Source organism: Scyliorhinus torazame, chromosome 4 (genome assembly GCF_047496885.1).
Source record: "Scyliorhinus torazame isolate Kashiwa2021f chromosome 4, sScyTor2.1, whole genome shotgun sequence".
NCBI classification, from domain to species: domain Eukaryota; kingdom Metazoa; phylum Chordata; class Chondrichthyes; order Carcharhiniformes; family Scyliorhinidae; genus Scyliorhinus; species Scyliorhinus torazame.
Window position 1 is genome coordinate 251,749,619 of NC_092710.1, and position 22,156 is coordinate 251,771,774.

The 22,156-nt window shown below is 43.3% G+C and overlaps 1 protein-coding gene across 1 annotated transcript in view; it reads right to left on the minus strand.

Annotated features, from left to right (window-relative positions):
• The window catches only part of LOC140410880 (G-protein coupled receptor family C group 6 member A-like), a 31,186-nt gene extending 9,825 nt beyond the window's left edge, over positions 1-21,361 (minus strand). The window contains exons 1-6 of the mRNA XM_072499645.1: positions 21,282-21,361; positions 20,994-21,192; positions 19,167-19,470; positions 11,666-12,532; positions 8,564-8,767; positions 1,908-2,028 (exon numbers count right to left, since the gene is read on the minus strand). Of these exons, the coding sequence (XP_072355746.1) occupies positions 1,908-2,028; positions 8,564-8,767; positions 11,666-12,532; positions 19,167-19,470; positions 20,994-21,187 (1,690 nt within the window). The 5' untranslated portion in view covers positions 21,188-21,192; positions 21,282-21,361. The remainder of the gene's footprint in view (positions 1-1,907; positions 2,029-8,563; positions 8,768-11,665; positions 12,533-19,166; positions 19,471-20,993; positions 21,193-21,281) is intronic.
• Positions 21,362-22,156: the final 795 nt, after the last annotated feature.

Genomic DNA, 22,156 nt, shown 5'->3' on the forward strand with positions numbered 1-22,156 from the left:
CACAGTGGTTAGCACTGGGTCCCAGGTTCGATTCCCGGCTTGGGTCACTGTCCGAACAGGCGCCAGAGTGTAGCGACTAGGGGCTTTGGACAGTAACTTCATTTCAGTGTTAATGTAAGCCTACTTGTGACAATAAAGATTATTATTATTAAGGGATTAGTTGAAGAAATTTCTATGTATTGTCATAAATTTGTCTGGCAACAGCAGTAAAACGAATTTAACAAAACATAATAAAATACAACCTGCGACAGGTAGGAATGTGTCTACAGACAGCAATAGCCAGCATTCCAAAGGCTGGATGAGATGTGTCTCTCTCAGTAATGAGATTAGAAGGCAGCTTAGAAAGGAATCATATGTGAATAGATTGAGTAGAAGCAGTTTACCTAGACAATTGGGAAGATCAATGAGGTATACATATCTGAGTCAAGGAATTTGATCGAGGCAGACAGCTTAGTACACAGAAGGCAAAATCAAAGTAGAACAAAGGTCCAATAGCCAGGACCCTCAGAAGCAAGGCAGGCCAGTTTAAACCTAGCAGGCAGAAGCAGACACGCCAGTTTCCAACTAACAGCCTCTTAAGTCTTAGAGTCAGGGCGGTGCAGAAAACCTTTGTGCCAGCAGTTTAAATATCTTCGCTGGATCCGGAAAATACATTTCCCAGACTTTATTATTATCCCTTATTATTAGTAATGATAAGCTGGCTTTTTAAACTTCTAGATTTATTTAATTTGGATAAAAGCAAATTACTGGGGATGCTGGAATCTGAAACAAAAACAGAAAATGCTGGACAAGCTCAGCAAGTCTGATAGCATCAGTGGAGAGAGAATGGAGCTAAAGTTTTGAGTCTGGGTCAAAGCTGGAATGTTAATTTGGAAGTTGTTTGGGAACAGGGAAAGTTTTAAGGAATTCCGTATCATAGATATATTTTGGAACAAGGGGTACAGTTCTACATCAACTGTGTGTTTAGTAATTCATATACTTTAATTGTTGTAGAGTGGTCCTGTTCATGTATATTTGTCTTTTCTTCACTTCAATAAATAGTCTTTAATAATGGTTGTGCAATGACTGGGCTGTTTATTCTCACTGGGGTTTCACTTGTCTCCTCACACCAAAACAACTAGACACCCCCACGAACTGGTGTTCCAAGTTGGGATACCCTCGCAGATAACACCAGTGTGTTTTGTGACCTTATTGCATGGTTTTCTTTCAATTAGTGTTTTTTAATAGTGAAATCATTTGGCTCATTTGTGATTGGCTTTTTGTCTCGGCAGCACCCCTTTAAGGGGCTGTCCCTTTTGATTTGTCCCTCAGTTTATTTGATTTAGTTTGTTTAGTTGATTTATTCAAAACATGAAGAATGTGGCAGGCTTCAAAAATAAGAAGAGGCATTTATTTCATGTCAGCGTGGTTACTGAGACCTGCCCATTGTGGATGCTAGTTGGGTTGGTATAGAGGAGACAACGGCAGAGGATGGTGTAGGGGACGCATGGGTTTACAAGTATCAGCACTAAGTTGGCATAGGGTCTATAAAGAGCCATTGGGATGTGAAGGGCAGAGGGATATGAGGGACCATGGGGTTGTGGGGGAGGGGGGGGTCATGGGGTGGCATCGGTTGTCATGGGATTAGGGAGTGAATAGGGGGAGAGTGGGATCAGGGCTGCAGGGCTGGGGTTTTTTTTTTTCATTTTTAAATTTAATTCTACAAGGAGTCTTCTGCCCAGCCTGCCTCAGCATCCAGCAGCCTCTGCACTTGTTTCAAGGGCAGTGGGCCCAACTCTTGATCAAGCCCACACCCAGAATAAAAATCAGAACTGTGAGCCGCCAATTTTAAAGGTTAGGTTCACAACTAGAATCAGCTTGGTAGCTATTTGATAGCTATCCCACATGTGATAATAATCAGTACTCACCCCAGCCCAGAGAGTAGTATCCCTCTGCACAAGGCACACACTCATAGCAACAGGTATGTGAGGAATTGGAGTTCTTCCTTTGTCCAGGTTGGCAGGACTGCGAGCAGTTTGAAAATATCGCCTATGGAAACAGAATTAATCCAAAGTATCGTTAATTTAATGTGATAGTCGTTGATTTTTAAAAGTTATATACCAATCACCAAGGGCACTGTTTTGTCAGACGCACCAAAGCGAAATAGCTACCCTGTTCTTTATGCTAGGAGTAAATTAATTTTCTTTAGCAATAAGTTTTATCAATCTTTCACAGAAACACCTTGTGAAGAGAGAGGTTAAATTTCCATGGGATTGTTTCGTGGTAACTTAAAAGCACAAAAATTATTCGTTTTTGATGCTTTTCCACATCCTTGGACGCATTTTCTACCAGAGGTAATGTATTTAAAATCGCAACTAATATTCAGGTAATTGGAAACAATTGGACTCGCAACTCATGTCCAATTTCAGCATTTCTTGATGTTAGCAGTTGGGATGTCTTGAGAAGTGAGTTTAATAATGTAGGACTGAGACAGAAAACGCAAACTGAGTGCAGAGGGATTGCTTCCTGCATTACTTGTACCTCAATTGTCAGCCTTAGCTCAGTAACACTCTTGCCTCAGAGGGTGGAGAAAGTGTTTCGGACTGCAATTATATAATTTGGGTTGAGACTTCACTGTCGTAATAATGGAATCCTAGATTGTTGGAAGCGATGTTCTTTGAATGAACCAGGAGCAACCTGTCTGCTTAGGTGGATGCAAAAGAAGGACAATGAGCTCTTCTAGTGCACTGGCCAACATTCCCCCCACAATCAATTTAATCAAATGCAGATTATTAAGTCATTTATCGTATTGTCCTTTGTAGGACTTTGCTATTTTAAGAGCCCATCATGTTGATTCCCTTAATTCCCATTTCTTTTATTTTGCCGTTATCATTTTTGATCCATGGATGTATGTATACCTTTAAGTCGAGCAGAGGAAGTGAGGAAATCAAAAGTTGACAAATAGTACACTGTGCTAGCTTTTGAACTGCAAAACTCAGATTTTTTTGGCATACAAGAGATCGGAGGGATTTGATTCGATTGATTGGCTGGTGTCAATTAATTGGCCAAAGGCCGTATTCTGCCCGGCAACAGGCAATGATTGGGTCCTACCCGAGTGGAATGGTTTTCAGAGAGCCATGGAATAGACAATCGGATCATAGACATTGCGAAGAGCAATGGTGAGTGTCTCTCTGTCTGTCTTTCTGTCTATTGGCAATGAAGTGGCAAATGAAATACAATGTGGAAAAGTGTGAGGTTATGCACTTTGGAAGGAGGAATTTAGGCATAGAATATTTTCTAAATGAGGAAATGCTTTGGAAATCAGAAGCACAAAGGGACTTGGGAGTCCTTGTTCACTATTCTCTTAAGGTTAACGTGCAGGTTCAGTCGGCAGCTAAGAAGGCAAATGCAATGTTAGCATTCATGTAAAGAGGGCTAGAATATAAGACCAGGGATGTACTTCTGAGGCTGTATAAGGCTCTGGTCAGACCCCATCTGGAGTAATGTGAGCAGTTTTGGGCCCCGTATTTAAGGAATGATGTGCTGGCCTTGGAAAGGGTCCAGAGGAGGCTCACAAGAATGATCCCTGGAATGAAGAACTTGTCGTATGAGGAACATTTGAGGACTCTGAGTCTGTACTCGTTGGAGTTTAGAAGGATGAGAGGGGATCATATTGAAACTTACAAGATGCTGCGAGGCCTTGATAGAGTGGACGTGGAGAGGATGTTTCCACTTGTAGGAGAAACTAGAACCAGAGGACACCATCTCAGACTAAAGGGACGATCCTTTAAAACAGAGATGAGGAGGAATTTCTTCAGCCAGAGGGTGGTGAAGCTGTGGAACTCTTTGCAGCAGGAGGCTGGGGAGACCAAATCACTGAGTGTCTTTAAAACAGAGATAGATAGGTTCTTGATTAATAAGGGGATCAGGGGTTATGGGGAGAAGGCAGGAGAATGGGGATGAGAAAATATCAGCCATGGTTGAATGGCGGAGCAAACCCGATGGGTCGAGTGGCCTAATTCTGCTCCTGTGTCTTATGGTCTCATGGTCTCTTTGTATTGCTCCAGAAATACTGCCTATCTGCTAATTTCTGAACTTGCAGAGAACCTGGATGAATCTACAGTGAAAACCATTACAGACTGAAAACAAAACCCTTGAAATGAAAACCTAGGCTGAAGAAAGGTGTACTGGAAGTCAACCATCTGAAACAAATACTCTTATCCTCTTACTTTCTTCATTATTTTTACACCCCTCTTTTCCCCTCTGTGTTTGTTTGTCTGCCTTGTGTGTGTAAGGAAGGTGGAGATGAGTTAAAGGGCGGGGGGGGGGGGTTGGAATTAGATAATAGTTAAGCAATTGCATTTGCTGCATATTTAATTATAGTTATTAATAAGAAATAATTGTTTAAATTTATAAACCTGCTGATTCTATTTATTGGGAAGCCATAGACCAAAGACTTCAGGTATTTTCTAAGAATTATTTTTTATTTTCATCAGAACATAAGAACATAAGAACTAGGAACAGGAGTAGGCCACCTGGCCCCTCGAGCCTGCTCCGCCATTTAATGCCTCACCAACACCCTATACAATTGCAGCATAACCTCCCTAGTCTTGAACTCCATCCCTCTAGCAATGAAAGACAAAACTCGATTAGCCTTCTTAATCACCTGTTGCACCTGCACACCAACTTTTTGCGACTCATGCACCAGCACACCCAGGTCCCTCTGCACAGCGGCATGTTTTAACATCTTACCGTTTAAATAATAATCCATTCTGCTGTTATTCCTCCCAAAATGGATAGCCTCACACTTGGCAACATTGAATTCCATCTGCCAGACCCTAGCCCATTCACCTAACCAATCCAAATCCTTCTGCAGACTTCCGGTATCCTCTGCACTTTTTGCTTTACCACTCATCTTAGTGTCGTCTGCAAACTTTGACACATTGCACTTGGTCCCCAATCCAAATCGTCTACGTAAATTGTGAACAACTGCGGGCCCAACACTGATCCTTGAGGGACCCCACTAGTTACAGGTTGCCAACCAGAGAAACACCCATTTATCCCCACTCTCTGTTTTCTGTTAGTTAACCAATCCTCTACCCATGCTACCACTTTACCCTCAATGCCATGCATCTTTTGTTTATGCAGCAACCTTTTATGTGGCACCTTGTCAAAAGCTTTCTGGAAATCCAGATATACCACATGCATTGGCTCCCCGTTATCTACTGCACTGGTAACGTCCTCAAAAAATTCTACCAAATTAGTCAGACACGATCTACCCTTTGTGAACCCATACTGCGTCTGCCCAATGGGACAATTTCCCTCCAGGTGCCCCGCTATTTCCTCCTTTATGATAGATTCCAGCATTTTCCCTACAACCGAAGTTAAGCTTACCGGTCTATAATTACCCGCTTTCTGCCGACCTCCTTTTTTAAACAGTGGTGTCACGTTTGCTACTTTCCAATCCTCTGGGACCACCCCAGATTCTAGTGAATTTTGATAAATTATCATTAGTGCGTTTACAATTTCCCTAGCCATCTCTTTTAACACTCTGGGATGCATCCCATCAGGGCCAGGAGACTTGTCTACCTTTAGCCCCATTAGCTTGCCCAATACTGCATCCTTAGTGATTACAATCATCTCAAGGTCCTCACCTATCATATCTTTATTTCCATCAGTCACTGGCATGTTATTTGTGTCCTCTACTGTGAAGACTGACCCCAAAAACTTGTTCAGCTCCTCAGCCATTTCCCCGTCTCCTTTTATTAAATCTCCCTTCTCATCTTCCAAAGGACCAATATTTACCTTAGCCACTCTTTTTTGTCTTATATATTTGTAGAAGCTTTTACTATCTGCTTTTATGTTCTGAGCCAGTTTACTTTCATAGTCTACCTTACTCTTCTTTATGGTTTTTTTAGTAGCCTCCTGTTGTCCCCTAAAGACTTCCCAGTCCTCTAGTCTCCCACTAATTTTTGCCACTTTGTATGTTTTTTCCTTCAGTTTGATACTCTCCCTCACCTCCTTAGATATCCACGGTCGATTTTTCCCCTTTCTACCGTCTTTCTTTTTTGTCGGTATGAACCTTTTCTGAACACTGTGAAAGATCGCTCGGAAGGTTCTCCACTGTTCCTCAACTGCTTCACCATGAAGTCTTTGCTCCCAGTCTACCTTAGCTAGTTCTTCTCTCATCCCATTGTAATCGCCTTTGTTTAAGCACAAAACACTAGTGTTTGATTTTACCTTGTCATCCTCCAACTGTATTGTAAATTCCACCATATTGTGGTCGCTCCTTCCAAGAGGATCCCGAACTACGAGATCATTAATCAATCCTGCCTCATTACACAGGACCAGATCTAGGACCGCTTATTCCCTTGTAGGTTCCATTACATACTGTTCCAGGAAATTATCCTGGGCACATTCTATAAACTCCTCCTCAAGGCTGCCTTTACCAACCTGATTAAACCAATCGATATGCAGATTAAAATCTCTCATGATAACCGCTGTATCATTTCTATATGCATCCGTTATTTCTTTGCTTATTGCCTGCCCTACCATCCTGTTACTATTTGGTGGCCTATAGACTACTCCTATCAGTGACCTTTTCGTCTTACTATTCCTGATTTCCACCCAAATTGATTCAACCTTGTCCTCCATAGCAGCAATATCATCCCTTACTATTGCCCGGATGCCATCCTTAAACAACAAAGCTACACCACCGCTTGTGTTGTGACTACAGGTCAAGTGGGGTTGGCACTAGCCCAGGATGTCGTAACACTATGTACAAAATGCCTTTATCACATACAACAGCAATAGTGATTGTGCTTGAAAGTGATTCATTGACTACAGAGCACTTTGGGACCTCTGTGGCATATTAGAAAATTAGATAAATGCAAATTCTTTCTTTCCCAGAAAGCTGCTGTAGAAAGGCATTTTTTGGTGTGCTAGGATAGCCTCTCCAAATGCACTTAAGGTAAGAAAGGAGCACTGCCATCGTTGTGTATAGATTTGCTCCCTTCTGTTCTATGTCACTCTGTAAGCACAGAAGTGGGTTACTGGATGATACTCAAATGCTTATGCTACAAGGAACACGCATTACACTTCTAAGTTTATTTGAAAACTTGCCTTTCAATTCGGCCGATTCAATTCCGGCCTCGGGTGACTGTCTGTGTGGAATTTTCACTTTCTCTCCAGGTCTGAGTGGGTTTCCTCCGGGTGCTCCGGTTTCCTCCCACAGTCCAAAGATGTGCAGGTTAGGTGGATTGGCCATGATAAATTACCACTTAGTGTCCAAAAGGTTAGTTGGGGTTTGTAGCCATCTGGGATGGCCACTTCCCGATTACAAAATGGACACTTTGCAAAGATTGCAGGGAAAATGGACAATACTGGGAAAGCAAGCAGGTGCAGGGTTTGTCTGTTGATTGGAGCCGCAGCTCCCAGACAAGACCAAAACTACAAAGCCATTACCATCCATCCATCTCGGGGGACAAAAGAGTAACATTTAAGTAAACAATACCAAGGCAGACACCCCGGCGCCAGAGGAGACTAGAACAAAGCTGGCCAACGGCCACCCAGGACATGCCAGCCATCAGGGCACCCACCCCTTTATTGGAGGAAATCGATAAGAAGGATTGAGAAACAGCCCAATTAATTGGGGCCAAGTTCAAGGCCCGCCCAAAAGCATGCGAAGCCCCCTTTGGGTATAAGAAGGAACCCCCAAGAGAGAATCGCTCTTGGCACCGGCTCTCACCGAGGAGAGACCTTCCCAACAGCTGCACCAGAACAATTAAGTCCAAGGTCAACGCACGCTACCAGACAGACGTTCTTAGCTGTTATTCCGTACCAGTTCCATCCCAGCAGCCTCAGAACTGAACAACGGCCATTGTTCCTCTGACTGAGTGGGCGCCCAAAGCTAAGTATAGGCTTTAGCAGCAGTGATAGTTTAGTCTGTAGTGTTTGTGCATGATTATGTTTAACTGTGTGTTTAAATAAATAAGCATTTGACTTTGAACTAACTAACTGGTGCATCGAGTCTTTGATCAGTGTTCGGTTTGAACCTTGTGGCGGTATCGAAAGATACCTGGCGACTCTAGAGCAAAACATAATTAGAATAAAGGAAGGCGACCATATCGGCCGCCATATTCAGAGCCAAATAAAGAGAAACACAATTAGCAACAGGTTACTGGGTTTCAGGGATGGGGTGGAGTCATGGGGTTAAGTAGGGTGCTCTTTTCAAGGGCCAGTGCAGATTCAATGGGTCAAAAGGCCTCCTTCTGCACTGTACATTCTATGATTCTATGATTCTTTTTGGGAAAACATTCTCGGGGTAAGTTTGAATTTGAAGCTTGGCAATTGGTCCTGCTGCAATATGGGTATGCATGTGAGCCAGGAAATAAATAAAAGATGTTGCTGTGTTACTTTGCATTCGGCCTTTTTCAAGATTCAACAGGTTGAGGGGCTTGCTACTTTGCCTATCTACATTGTACTGTAACATGCTGAATTTTCTGAAGCTGGCAAAATATATTGGAAGATTAGAAATCTTGAAACAGCAGATAAACTGCGCGCACCAAGAAAAATAAATCCAAACCTCTGTGGTGTTTCTGATGGTTTCATCATAAATGTGGATTTGCTTATCCAGAATGTTATACTCTCCAATTATTTTAAACTGTATAGTTCCATCGTCCATCACCCACTTCAATAAGTCATATCCATTTATAGAATCTCCATTTTTGTCAAAATAGAACAGTCTCCCCCCTTCAGTGAAGTTCACCGTTTTTAATGCTCCAAGTAGCTGCAAATAAAAATGATCAATGATTAGTATACAATTTTATTCAGGAAGATTGAGAATCCAGAGACTAGTTGTAACTATTTTTTTTGGTTAACTGGGTATCTGCCGAAAGCTGCTGCCAAATACAGGAATCCCCAATTTTAAAATAAAATCCTTTATGGTCTGTGGGCATCGCTGGCTAGGCCCGCATTTATTCCCATTCCTAATTGCCCTTCAGAAGGTGGTGGTCAGCTGCCTTTTGAAACCGCTGCAGACTGTGCTGTCAGGGAGGGAGTTCCAGGATTTTGACCCAGTGACAGTGAAGGAACAGCGATATATTTCCAATTCGGGGTGGTAAATTACTTGGAGGGGATCCCAGGTATCTGTTGCTCTTGTCCTTCTATCTGTAATGAAATGAAATGAAAATCGCTTATTGTCACAAGTAGGCTTCAAATGAAGTTTCCGTGAAAAGCCCCTAGTCACCACATTCCGGCCCCTGTTCGGGGAGGCTGGTACGGGAATTGAACCGTGCTGCTGGCCTGCCTTGGTCTGCATTAAAAGCCAGCGATTTAGCCCTGTGCTAAACCAGCCCCTGTGAAAAACAGAAAATACTGGACAATCTCAACAAATCTGACACTTTCTCTGGAGAGAAAGGAGCTCGCGTTTTGTGTCAAGATGACTCTTTGTCAAAGCTGGAAAGAACTGGAAATGGGGTCAGATTTGTACCATTGTGTGTGTGTGGGGCGGGGGGGGGGGGGCGGGAGGGGGGTGGAGCAGTGGGGCTGGACAGGTGGGCAGCAATAGTTGGAGATTGACAAAGATGTCGTGGACAGAAAGACAAAATGAATGTAAATTGCAGTGATTAAGGCTAAGAAAGCTGCTAATGGCATATAATGTGTGAATGTCAGATCAAAGGTGAACAGTGAGTCAAAGGGCAACTAGGAACAAGGAACAGATGACCCAATTGGGGTGGGGGTGGGGGGGGCATGGTGAGACAATAAAAGATCTATGAAAGAAATGAAAATATTAATTAAAAATGGGGTGAAGGTAAAGGGAAGAATTCACAGTCTGAAGTTGTTGAACTCAATGTTAAACCCGGAAGGCTGAGCTTCACTGGAACATTGCAGCAGGCCAAGAACGGACATGTGGATGTGAGAGCAGGACAGTGAGTTGAATGGGCGGCACGATAGCGCAGTGGTTCGCACTGTTGTTTCACAGCTCCAGGGACCCGGGTTCGGTTCCCGGCTTGGGTCACTGTCTATGTGGAGTCTGCACGTTCTTCCTGTGTCTGCGTGGGTTTCCTCCGGGTGCTTCGGTCTCCTCCCACAAGTCCCGAAAGACGTGCCTGTTAGGTGAATTCTCCCTCAGTGTACCCGAACAGACTCCGGAATATGGTGACTTGGGGCCTTTCACAGTAACTTCATTGCAGTGTTGATGTAAGCCTACTTGTGATGCTAATAATGATTGTTATAAAAAACGCAAGCGACAGGACAGTCTGGGTCCTGCTTGCGAACAGACCAAATGTGTTCTGCAAAGCAGTCACCCAGTCTCTCCAATGTAGAATAGACTGAATTGGCAGCAGAAAATGCAATAGACCAGATTGAAGGAAGAGCATGTGAAGCACTGCCTCGCTTGAAAAGTGTGTTTAGGCCCTTGGATGGTGAGCAAAGAGGAGGTAAAGGGGCAGGTGTTACACCTTCTGCGATTGCATGGGAAGGTGCAATGGGAAGAAGGTGATGTGTTGGAGAAGCGGACCAGGGTATCCCTGAGGGAACGGTCCCTGCAAAATGCTGACCGGGGGAGTGATGGGAAGATGGTGGCATCATGCTGGAGTTGGCAGAACTGGTGGAGGATGATTCTTTGAATGTGGAGGCTAGTGGGGTCAAAAGTGAGGACCAGGGGACCTTATCCTGGTCCTTGGAGGAAGGGGAAGGGGTGAGAGCAGAGGTGCGGGAGATGGGTCGGAAATTGTTGAGAACCCTGTCGACAACAGTGGGTGGGAAACCACAATTAAGAAACAATGAAAACATGTTAACTGCACCGTTTCGGAAAGTGGCATAATTGGAACCGATGGGGGGCAGCACGGTGGTGCAGCCAGTTAGCCCTGCAGCCTCACAGCGCCGAGGTCCCAGGTTCGATCCCGGCTCTGGGTCATTGTCTGTGTGGAGTTTGCACATTCTCCCCGTGTTTGCGTGGGTTTCGCCCCCACAACCCAAAAGATGTGCAGGCTAGGTGGATTGGCCACACTAAATTGCCCCTTAATTGGAAAAAATGAATTGGATACATAAATTTAAAAATAAATAAATAATTGGAACCGATGTAACGGAGGTGAAGGAACTGAGAGGATGGGATGGAGTCCTTATAGGATGTGTAGTGTGAAGAGCTGTCGTCGAGGTAGCTGTGGAAGTCGGTGGGTTTGTAATGGATATTAGTGGATAGTCTATCGCCAGAAATTGAAATAGAAAGGTCAAGGAAGGGAAGTGTCGGAGATGGACTATGTGAAGGTTATAGACGTGGAAATTGGAAGCAAAATTAACACATTTTTCCAGGTCCAGGTGGGAACATGAAGCGGCACCGAAACAGTCATCGATGCACTGATAAAAGGGTTGTGGGTTGGAGCCATATTTAGGTAAGAGTTAGCAGTGCTTTTCTTTCGCAAGCTGACTGAACCAGTCACCCATATCTAGCCAATGCTTTTGAATTGCTGATGCCGAACTTGTGAATATTTGTTAAAAATCGCAAGTCTGGGAGATACAATAGTACAGAATCACATGATTCTTCCATTCACAGGCTACCCATACAATGGGTACAAAAGTGAACCTGGCATCAGCATGGACACCAGCTCTACAGGAACATTTAACAATTATTTTGTAGTTAAATAAGAATTTCTTTAAAATAAAATATTAGAGTAAAAATAGCTACCTCCCATGGTGCAAAATTGGGTGATTTTTGACATACTCCTCCTTGACATTTGAGGAGGTTCCTCAGAGCGTGAGCTATTGATTGAACTGCTAAGTACGTTGCATAAGTGCCAGCTCGCTCAATGTTTTGAACTAAATAATCGTCATCAAAATCTGCGATGGATTCATTTGTTTTGTTACAAGCGAGACGTGATACCAGTTTCAAGGAGTCTGGAAGTGGGCAGTCCTTTAAACCTGAATTGCACATCTTTGTGTAATTGAGATACTCATCTGAACAAGTAAAGCGAAGTTGCTTATATTTTTCAATGAACTTATTAAAAGCTCCAGGTCCTGGTCTTGGGTTCTTTAAATGTTCATTAAAGCCCGGGATGTTTCCATTTTTGAAGGAAAAGCCAAATATGTTTCCAACTTTTTCAATATTCTGCATGGTTGAAACAGCTTTCGATATTGACCAGGCATCGCTGGCAACCCACACCCTTGTAATGTTACCCTTAATGATTTCCCCAAACAGTTTAATGACAACTGCTGGTTTAGCGAAGAGAACAATAACATTTGCAGTAGGAATGGTTTCAATTTTTGAAACCAGGGCCTGTATTGCTTCATCATTTGATTCACCAGTCGAAAATATTGAGATCAGTTCTTGAAAACCAATGCAAATGTCAAGGTCATGTGCGTTTGAAATGAAATCAGCCATTGCAGATTTGCCATAGTCATCATCTGTTGCGATAACCCCAATCCAGTTCCAACGAGAGTTGCTGACAAATCGAGCCAAGGCCTTTGTCTGATGGATGTCACTTGGAACTGTGCGTATCAATGATGGAAATCTCAGCTTGTCGCTAAGGATTGCAGCAGATGATGCAGGACTGATCTGTAAAGCAGTCAGAATGTAGGAAAGTTATTCAATTACACATACAGGGCATGGATGTTTCTCTGCAATCACATCTGAATTTGAATGGAAGTGGACAGTCCATGGCACTCTACACAAAGGGGTAACTCATCACTTGCAACACTTGAAATTTCCTTTGGCTACATGCAAGCTCCTGATTGCTCTTAGGAATTGCACTGTTAACCCGGCAGGATGTGTTAATAAGCTATCTCAAGAAATCTGGCTGGGTCGTAGCAGTCATTGTGAAAACCGCAAATCCTGCTCTGAGCCTTTTTGGTCTGGGAAAGAAATAACCAACCCACAGCCTTTTCATTCATTCAGGCTTTTTCTTTCTGAAGCCCCATTTTTGTTTTCCCCTTTTTACAAACACAAAATTGATATGCGCGTTCACATTTTTGTTGCTTCTTTAACAACCAGCGATTGCCTAGCATCATGTCCAGGTTTAAGCAGAATGGTAAGCAGAATGAGTGACATTTCTGCCAGGTCAGTTTCCCAAAGAACGACAAGTTCAGTTTCCCGAGAAAAACTCGCATCAGGAGGTTATATCCAGCCAGTCATCAGGAAGTATTTTTCCTACCTCTACCTAAGCTAGGGAATAGAGTGTGTGTGTGACATCTCCAAGTCACGAGATTCTCACTGAAATCTGCTATCTCTTGGAGGCAGACCTGCAGCCTCTGAGCCGGGCAAGGAGTGTCTTTGAAGGTGACCATGCTGATGTATTTCTTCATGTCAGGACCTTTTCAGGCAAGAGCAAGGGGCATATCTAACATTTTGCAGTATTGTGCGCTATTGTATAAGGGATGTGACTGATGCACTATGATGAGCCAAAAGAATTGCCTTCTCTCATTCTGCGCAGAGACAGGTGGAATGTGCATGTGGATGTGTTCGGATAGTGGGTTACCCCATTGTGTAGAGTGCGCCATGAACTGTCCACATGCTGCTTTGCAAGTGGTCCACTTTCTGAATGTGCAACTGGTGTGTGACGATACTCAGCACATCATACTGCTCAATGCCTGGTACCCTGGAAGCAATTATGACGCCTCTGTTCTCTGTCAGTCTGCTGTACTGTTAGCATTGAATTTCTACAAGATACCAGAGGCTCCTGGATGACCAGTACACCTAGGTGGAGTGCATGAAGCAGGATCTATGCTGCCACACAAAATATTACCGAGCAGGTAACTGGGGTGCTTAAGCAACACTTGCACTGCCTTTACTCCTAAGCAGCAGTCCAGACTGTTTACCAGACTGATTCCTGGGATGCAGGACTGACATACGAGGAGAGGTTGAATAAGTTAAGGTTGTATTCATTGGAGTTTAAATAATAATAATATAATCACTTATTGTCACAAGTAGGCTTCAATGAAGTTACTGTGAAAAGCCCCTAGTCGCCACATTCTGGCACCTGTTCGGGGAGGCCGGTACGGGAATTGAACCCGCGCTGCTGGCATGTTCTGCATTACAAGCCAGCTGTCTTAGCCCACTGTGCTAAACCAGCTCGAGGATCCCATAGAATGAGGGGATCTCATAAAAACCTAGGAAATTCTCAAAGGACTAGTCAGGGTAGATGCAGGAAGGATGTTCCCAATGGTGGGTGTTTCCAGAACCGGGGGTCACCATCTGAGGATACATGGTAAATCATTTAGGACAAAGTTGAGGAGAACTTTTTTCACCCAGAAAGTGGTGAGCCTGTGGAATTTGTTACCACAAGAAGTAGTTGAGTCCAAAATATTGTATGATTTCAAGAAGCAGTTAGTTATAGAACTTAGGGCAAGGGGATCAAAGGATATGGGGGGATTGCGGGATTAAGCTATTGAGTTGGATGATCATATTGAATGGTGAAGCAGGCTAGAAGGGCCGAATGGCCTCATCCTATTTTTCCTATATTTCTATGTTTTCTTTGTTTCCTGCGGCGCTCTCCAGAGCACATTTTACGATTTGTCAAGACCTGCTCTTTCTTGCACAACTTCATAACCATGTGGGCACAGCCCTGGCCATGAGGTATATGGTGAGAAGCTGAGGAGGAGAAGGATTATCTTTCTGGCCAGGCTGTCCATGATTGGTTCCTCCAGCTGCTGCAGTACCAGTGAACACATCCACAACACCCCAGTCATCAACAGTTCCGTACCTTACCTTCTCCACAAAACAAATATTGAAACTGAACTTTATCAAGGAATGGATGGGCTGCAGATGTCCTCCAATAGCTCTGGTCTCGAATGGCTTGGCGTTCAACTGCATCACCTCAACATAAATAAAAACAGCCTGGGCTGGCTGTCTGACTGGCAATAACAAGGCCACTGGGGGAGTGCTAGAAGTGGGTGAATAAATACTGTCATCGTGAGAGCAGTCCGTAGAACCACTGCTGCCCCTCTTGGATGGCTCCTCAGGAATCCTCGTGATCTGTTGGAGGACAGATTACTGGACTGCTGGTAGGATCCTGCAAGCTCTTGTACATTCACCACTGTGATGGCAACAGTTAAAGCTTGCATAGCGGCAAGCTGTCCTATTGTTACTTCAGTCTGAACTCCCACAGCCACACTCACACTTCTGGTGGAAGATTCTTGTGCTCCAATGGAAGGTGAAACATTGGCTATCAACTGCACCGTCATGGTTGTGTCCGCAAGTGTTCTCAAGGAGTTGGCCACTATATTTACACCGGAATTAATGGGCTCCAAACTTTGTGTAATGTCCTGTGTAAGTTGTTGCACTCTGATATGCTTCTGGACAGCGACCACATGATTTCTAGAAGGCCCAGCAGTGGACCTATCAGCATTTTTCTGTATGTTGCACCAATGAAGTCCTCATCTGAGTCCTCTGTCGCAGAATTTATGTGTGGCCTTGCCTCCAGTAAACTGACACCTGCACAACATTTCCCCCTGTCCTGACTGCAGGGGACATGCCCAATGTCTCACCACATATAGCTCCATTTCTACTATACAAAAATACAAATTAGGAGCAGGAGTAGGCCACTCTGCCCCTTAAGCCTGCTCTGTGATCCAATAAGATCATTGTTGATCTTACTGTAACCTCAACCCCACATTTCTGTTTACCCCTGATAACCTTTCACTCCCTTGCTTAATCAAGCACCTACCTAACTCTGCCTTCAAAGACTCTTTTTCCATTGCCTATTGAGGAAGAGAGTTCTAAATAATCATGAACCTCTGAGAGAAAACATTTCTCTTCATATCCATCTTAAATGGGTGACCCTTATTTTTAAACAGTGACCCCTAGTTCTAGATTCTCCAACAAGGGAAAAGACCATCTTCACATCCACCCTGCTAACACCCCTCGGGATCTTAAAGGTTTTGATCAAGTTGCCTCTTACTCTTCTAAACTCTCGTGGCTACAAACTTAACCCCTCTAACCAATTCTTTCCTGGTATTAGTCTAATGTACCTTCTCTGAACTATTTTTGAACACATCTTTCCTTAGATAAGGAAACCAGTACTGTGTACACTGTACACAATACCCCGGATGTGGTCTCACCAATGCCCTATCCAACTGAAGCACAATCTCACGACTTTTGTAATCAATTCCCCTCACAATAAACAATAACATTCTACGAGGTTTCCCAATTACTTGCTGAGCTATCCAAAATACAGTCGGTTTCTGAGGTGGATGGAAGCGAGTATCAGTTTCTTCATTAACAGTCTTTTCTTCCACTCATCACTTGCTCCTGCGCAACTACCTGAGAGGTGGCAGAATTGGTTACCTGTCAGGAGAAAGGTGCAGGGATAAAGCAATGGTAAATTTTGGCAAGGGCTGGGAAAGGCATCCTTAAACCATCTGTCACTTGTAAATCAGCAGGAATTGTGCGATGAAGGTACAATGGAATGTGAGAAGGAGGATTAAATATGAGGATTCTGCCATCTTCAGCCACACCACTGACCACTCCAATGATGGTGAACACCATCTCCTCCATGGGGGTGAGGACATGCAACCGTGCCTGTCCCCCTTTTGGTTAGCTCCTGCTGCCACAAGGTTATGCAGCATATAGTTATGAAAGAGAGAGGAGAGAGAAGTGTGTCAGACAGTGTGGTTCAATGGTTTTGGGTGATATGATGAGAATGGTTGAACAGCTGGCAATGTGAGTTTGAGGCTTGCAGCAGTGCTAAGTGTGAGGATGGAGTGATGCTGTAAATGTGAGGTATGAGCTGTGATGTGCAGAGATTGTTGGGAGAAGGGGCGGAAGCAGTGAATTGAACAGCATGAGAGGCTAGTGGTGCAAGTCTAAAGGATATGGCATTGGATGATGAATTCACTGACCTAGATCTCTTGGTGTTTGAACTTTGTGTGGCATGCATCCAGGTTGTCAGGGCTACATTTCCTGCATTTACCACAATAGATATCTGCTCATATTACCTTCTGAGAGTTTGTCTGGAGAGCTTTCTGATCTCTATGGATAGAGGACATATCCAATGCATGCACCATGGACTCCATTGCCTTGAGAATTTTGGGCCATGCTCCTTCCCCTGTTGTGCCATTATCTAGACTTATTGCAGGTCAAATTATCTTCTCCGTCCACTTCAAGCACCGGCTGCATCAAGAATGTAACTTATCTTTAAGAGGCGCATGCTGGCTTTAAGATTCACTAGCCTCACGGAAATATAGGCCCACTGCTGAGGTGTGCAGCCACTCTTTCATACATTTAGTGCTGGGATGCATGCAGCTTTCATGTAAATGATCTGGCAACATGATGCCTGTGTGCAACCTGCATCATATTACAATCCCCGTACATATTGTTGAAGGTTATGCAGTCTTGCCCTCACTTTCTTTACTTCCGCCTCAACCCCATTCTCAGTTTTGTCTCTGCTTATTCCCCAATCCTTACATCTCATCAACTAAGGAGATATTTTGTTGGTTCCACATTTCCCTCAGGTCCCAGCTTGCCCTTTCAACAACTTTGTAGGCAAACTATTTTGAATTAAACAGTGCAGTCCAATGAAACAGACACTCTGTTATGTCCTCTGCTGCAACAAAACCTGGCCCATTAATAAAGTAAAATTAGTAATGTGGGCGTGCAATTGTCAAAATGAACTTCAATGCAGAGCAGAGTGGGGTGGTACATATTTTGTGGGAAGAATAAAGAGACCAAATACTCCATAAAAAGAAAATGGTAAATGGGGTACAGGAACAGAGTAATTGGGGCACATGTACAAAAAATATTAAACGTAATGGCACCAGTTTATAAGGCCATAAAATAAGCAAACAAAGAACTGGGGTTCACTTTACTGGGAATAGAGTTGAAAAGTTGAGAAAACAGAAGATGCTACATAACCTCAGCAGATCTGGCAGCATCTGTGGAGAGAGAAAGAGAGTTAATGTTTCAAGTCCAAATGACCCTTGGAATTGAAACATGAACTGTAATTCCCTCGCCACAGATGCTGCCAGACCTGCTGAGATTATCCAGCATTTTCTGTTTGTTTTTTTCAGATATCCACCATCGGCGGTATTTTGCTTTTCTCTTCGCAGAGAATTTGTGTTAAATTTGTATAGACCACACTTGGAGTACAGTGACTAGTTCTGGTCTCCATACTGTAAGAGGGATATGTAGAGACTGGAGAAAACCCCCAAAAAATCTCCAAGAATTATATCAGATCTGAGAGGTTATATGCATCAGGAAAGATTGAAAAAGGTGGAGTTTGTTTCTCTCAAAACGAGAAGTTTGAACGGTGACCTGATAGAGGTCTTTTTAGATTATGAAAGTGATGGAATAGACTTTTAGAATATATTTCTACTTGTGGGGAAAACTAGAACTCTGGTCATAAATATAAGATTGTCACTCATGAACAAAATCAGTTTAAGTCCCCGCCCGCCCCACACTGGGTGTGTTTGGCATGGGGTGGCAGGGGTGGGCAGAGCCTTTTGTGGCGTAATTAAAAATGGTAGGAAGAAAAGAGGAGCACCACATTCGGTGGTGCTCAATGTGCATCGGGAAACCCCCAAGATGCCACCCCTTGTTACTTCCTCTCACTTGCCCTCCATAATCAAGCTCCTCATCCCACTATCCCACAGGCCCTGGGCTCTCAGTTCCCTCCCTGCCCTAAAAACGTGGGACTCACCTTTGTGGCAGCCATCGGTCTCCTTCATGTTCCTTCCTGTGAACCCGGTAGCGCCAACCTCTTAGCCCTGGCTCTGCTGGCCAATCTGATTGGCTGACTGCTCTTGAGGACAATAGTTCCTCCCACTGAGGGGCGAATGGCCTCACTCTCAATGACTTCAGCCCACTCCCATCTGCCGGCGACTTGTTGGCAGGAGGGCAACCAGTGTTTCCAATCCCCCCCCCGCAACCGCCTCCCCACCCCCATCCCCTTCATAAAATGCAGCCTAATAGATAATTCAGGAGAAACTTTGATACCCAAATAGTGATAAGAATGTGGAACATGCTACTAAAAGGAATAGTTGAGGTGAACAGCATAAATGCATTTAAGGAGAAATCACATAAGCACACAAAGGTTATTTTGATAGGGTTAGATGGAGAGTGCGAGAAGGCTTCTGTTGAGCGGAAAGGCCTTGGTCTGAATGGCCTTTTTTCATGCTGCAGACACTTTGTAATGCTTGCAATGAGGATTTCAACGGACATGAAACAAAAATATTGCACAGAGCAAGGCTTTACATACCTGAGGCATGAGTGCTACATTAAATATTCTTGCGATGGGAATCGACAACTCCGAATAGATTTCACCTACAACAACTTTTACAATCGGTTGGTAATCTGTGTAGTTGCACCGAACCTCCAGACAATTATCTGAGATATTCACTTTCGAAAGTAACTTCATTGCAGCTGTTACAGCCTTGGAGACATCTGTACAGGTATCATATATTTCATATCCAAGTTTAATACCAGGAAGTAACGTGGAGTTGTTGATCATTTCGATGGTATGTATCATAGCCTGTAGCCAGATAAATCTATGAACATCAAATCTTTAAAACAAAAAACAAACATTATTCCAAGCATTAAAAGGGTTAAAAGTGTGTCAAAAAAAAGTTTCAGTGACTATATCCATCTTGATGAGAAGCATCTATTATATTTTTGACATAGCGCATTTTCCTAACTTAACACAAAGGCTTCAGTGACACTGTACATGTGTTTTTTTTTCTTCAAAAATGATGTGAATGTCACCAAAAACAGTGTAAGAGGAAGTGTATTAGCTCCTTGCCTGTCCAAGTGCTGACCCCAGGGAACATCTGAGATTTTAAACATTTTAATCGCAGGATTCTGTTTGCACTGGAGAAATAAATCAATCGATGCTGGTCAAACCATCATGCCCACATGTGAATTTAAAACAGCTGATGTTTCAGTAATTAATTGTAATAATTAACCAAATTATTATGAGCACACAGAATTGGGCAAAGTGGCCACTCTGCAATTTCCTAATCCATATTCCTTCTCAATAGAAGCTTTGCCTTGTAAAAAATCATCCTATAATGTGAGGCTTCGCTTAAAGAGTTTAGGGATCATCACAAGACAGCATGCAGATCTTGCTGAAGTAGATTTTGCAAATTAGGGAAAGCGATGTTTATTAAATCTTGAAATGATCGATCTTCCTCTCTGCCAGCATAACACGTTGCTTTTAAATGTACTTCAGATGGGAATATAATACAATCTTTAAAAAACTCAGATACTTAACTTATCTCACACATCCTTAACAAAATGTAAGCAGCTTTTGCATTAGGGTGGAAGAAAATGTGTTGGTGGGACACACAATTCTGCAGCAGACTGTGCTTCAGTAAAGAAGTCAGAAAATACACTAATCTACTCTTGTTTTCCACTCTGTAACTTCCATGTCGACTACGGATTTAAAATAGGAACAGGATGCGACACGGTGGCACTGTTGCCTCAGAGCTCCAGGGTCCTGGGTTCGATTCCCGGCTTGGGTCACTGTCTGTGCAAAGTCTGCACGTTCTCCCCGTGTCTGCGTGGGTTTTCTCCGGGTGCTCAGGTTTCCTCCCACAAGTCCCAAAAGACGTGCTTGTTAGGTGAATTGGACAATCTGAATTCTCCCTCCGTGTACCCGAACAGGCGCCGGAGTGTGGCGACTAGGGGATTTTCACAGTAACTTCATTGCAGTGTTAATGTAAGCCTACTTGTGACACTAATAAGGTTTATTATTATAAATAATACAGGCCAGAACGGCCAGCATGCGCACTTCCAAATGTGCATACCGATGCAATCATTCAATACTCATACTGGTCTTGGTTCTGAAAATACAAATAAAAGCAGATCCAAACAACAAAATATTTTCTTTTGAAATCTGATAATCAAGTGAAACTGTCCCATCCCCAATCAGATTGAATTTCTTGTATAACAAAGAAACATATAATTACTTGAAATCTAAACAGCAAACCATACTCGTTTGAAGCAATCAAATGTTTAAAGTGTGTTTAACTTTGCATCCCATGCTTATTGCAATAATGTTCCTGAATGAAAGAACAAATAAACTTACACTTTACATGTCAATGGGTCTGGTTTAGAGCGAATTTCTAAATTTTCCACTTGACGATGGATTGGGAAGATTCCACCAATGTTGATATCTCCTTGGCTTCGGGCTCCTACAATGTCACAGGCTCCCACGGTCCAGCATAGAAACCAGCATAGAAACACACAGCACCAAACATAGGCAGGCTTCACAGCGAGCATTATTCCTAGGAAAGTTTAGTTACTTAATGTTGCAGACAACTAATTAAGAATTTAAATGTAACCACGGAATAAATTAGAATATTCAGGACCATACCTTCTGCTTAGATGTATTTATTGGGGTGTCTGAGAGCAAATTAAAGCAGCCACCTCTTTTGATCTTGGGCACAAACAATGCTCTCTCACTTCACCTGCTGTGCACTGACACTCTGAAAGGAGGAGTTTCTTTGTTTTTAAAGCTATGAAACTTTACTTCATGCCAGGAATTTCCCTGCCATTCTCACCAACACGTCAAGAATATTACATTTTTTATCGTACTTCCTGCTTTCACTTTCAGGATGTTTAACTGTTAACAGGTCCAGGTATCGAGGGAATGGCTTGAATAATTGCAGATATGTTTATTTGTTGTTGATCTTGCATCCTGTTATGTGTAATTAGGTGGATATATATTTTGTATTTCATAGGATGTAGGCTAGACAGCATTAATTGTCCACCCTTAATTTTTAAAATTAATTTAATGGATGTGGGAGTCGCTGGTTAGGCCAGCAGTTATTGCCTATCCTCATTTGCCCTTCAGAAGGTGGCGGAGTTGCCTTCTTGAACCGAGGTGGAGGTACACCCACTGTGCTTTCAGGGAGGGAGTTCCAGGATGTTGCCCAAGCAACAGTGAAGGAACAGCAATTTATTTCCAATTGCCCTCGAGAAGATGGTGGGGAACCTCCTCTGTGAACCACCACAATCAGTTGGTGCAAGTGCAGCTGTGGTGCTCTTCGGGAGGTAGTCCAGCATTGTAACTCAGTAATGATGAGATTGCAGTGATGTATTTCCATTTGGGGGCGGTGTGTGACCTGAAAGGGTACTTGCATGTGGTGGCATTCCCAGACACCTACTGCCCATGTTCTGCTAGGTGGTAGAGGACGCCATTTGGAAGACGCTATTGAAATGAAATGAAAACGCCTTTTGTCACAAGTT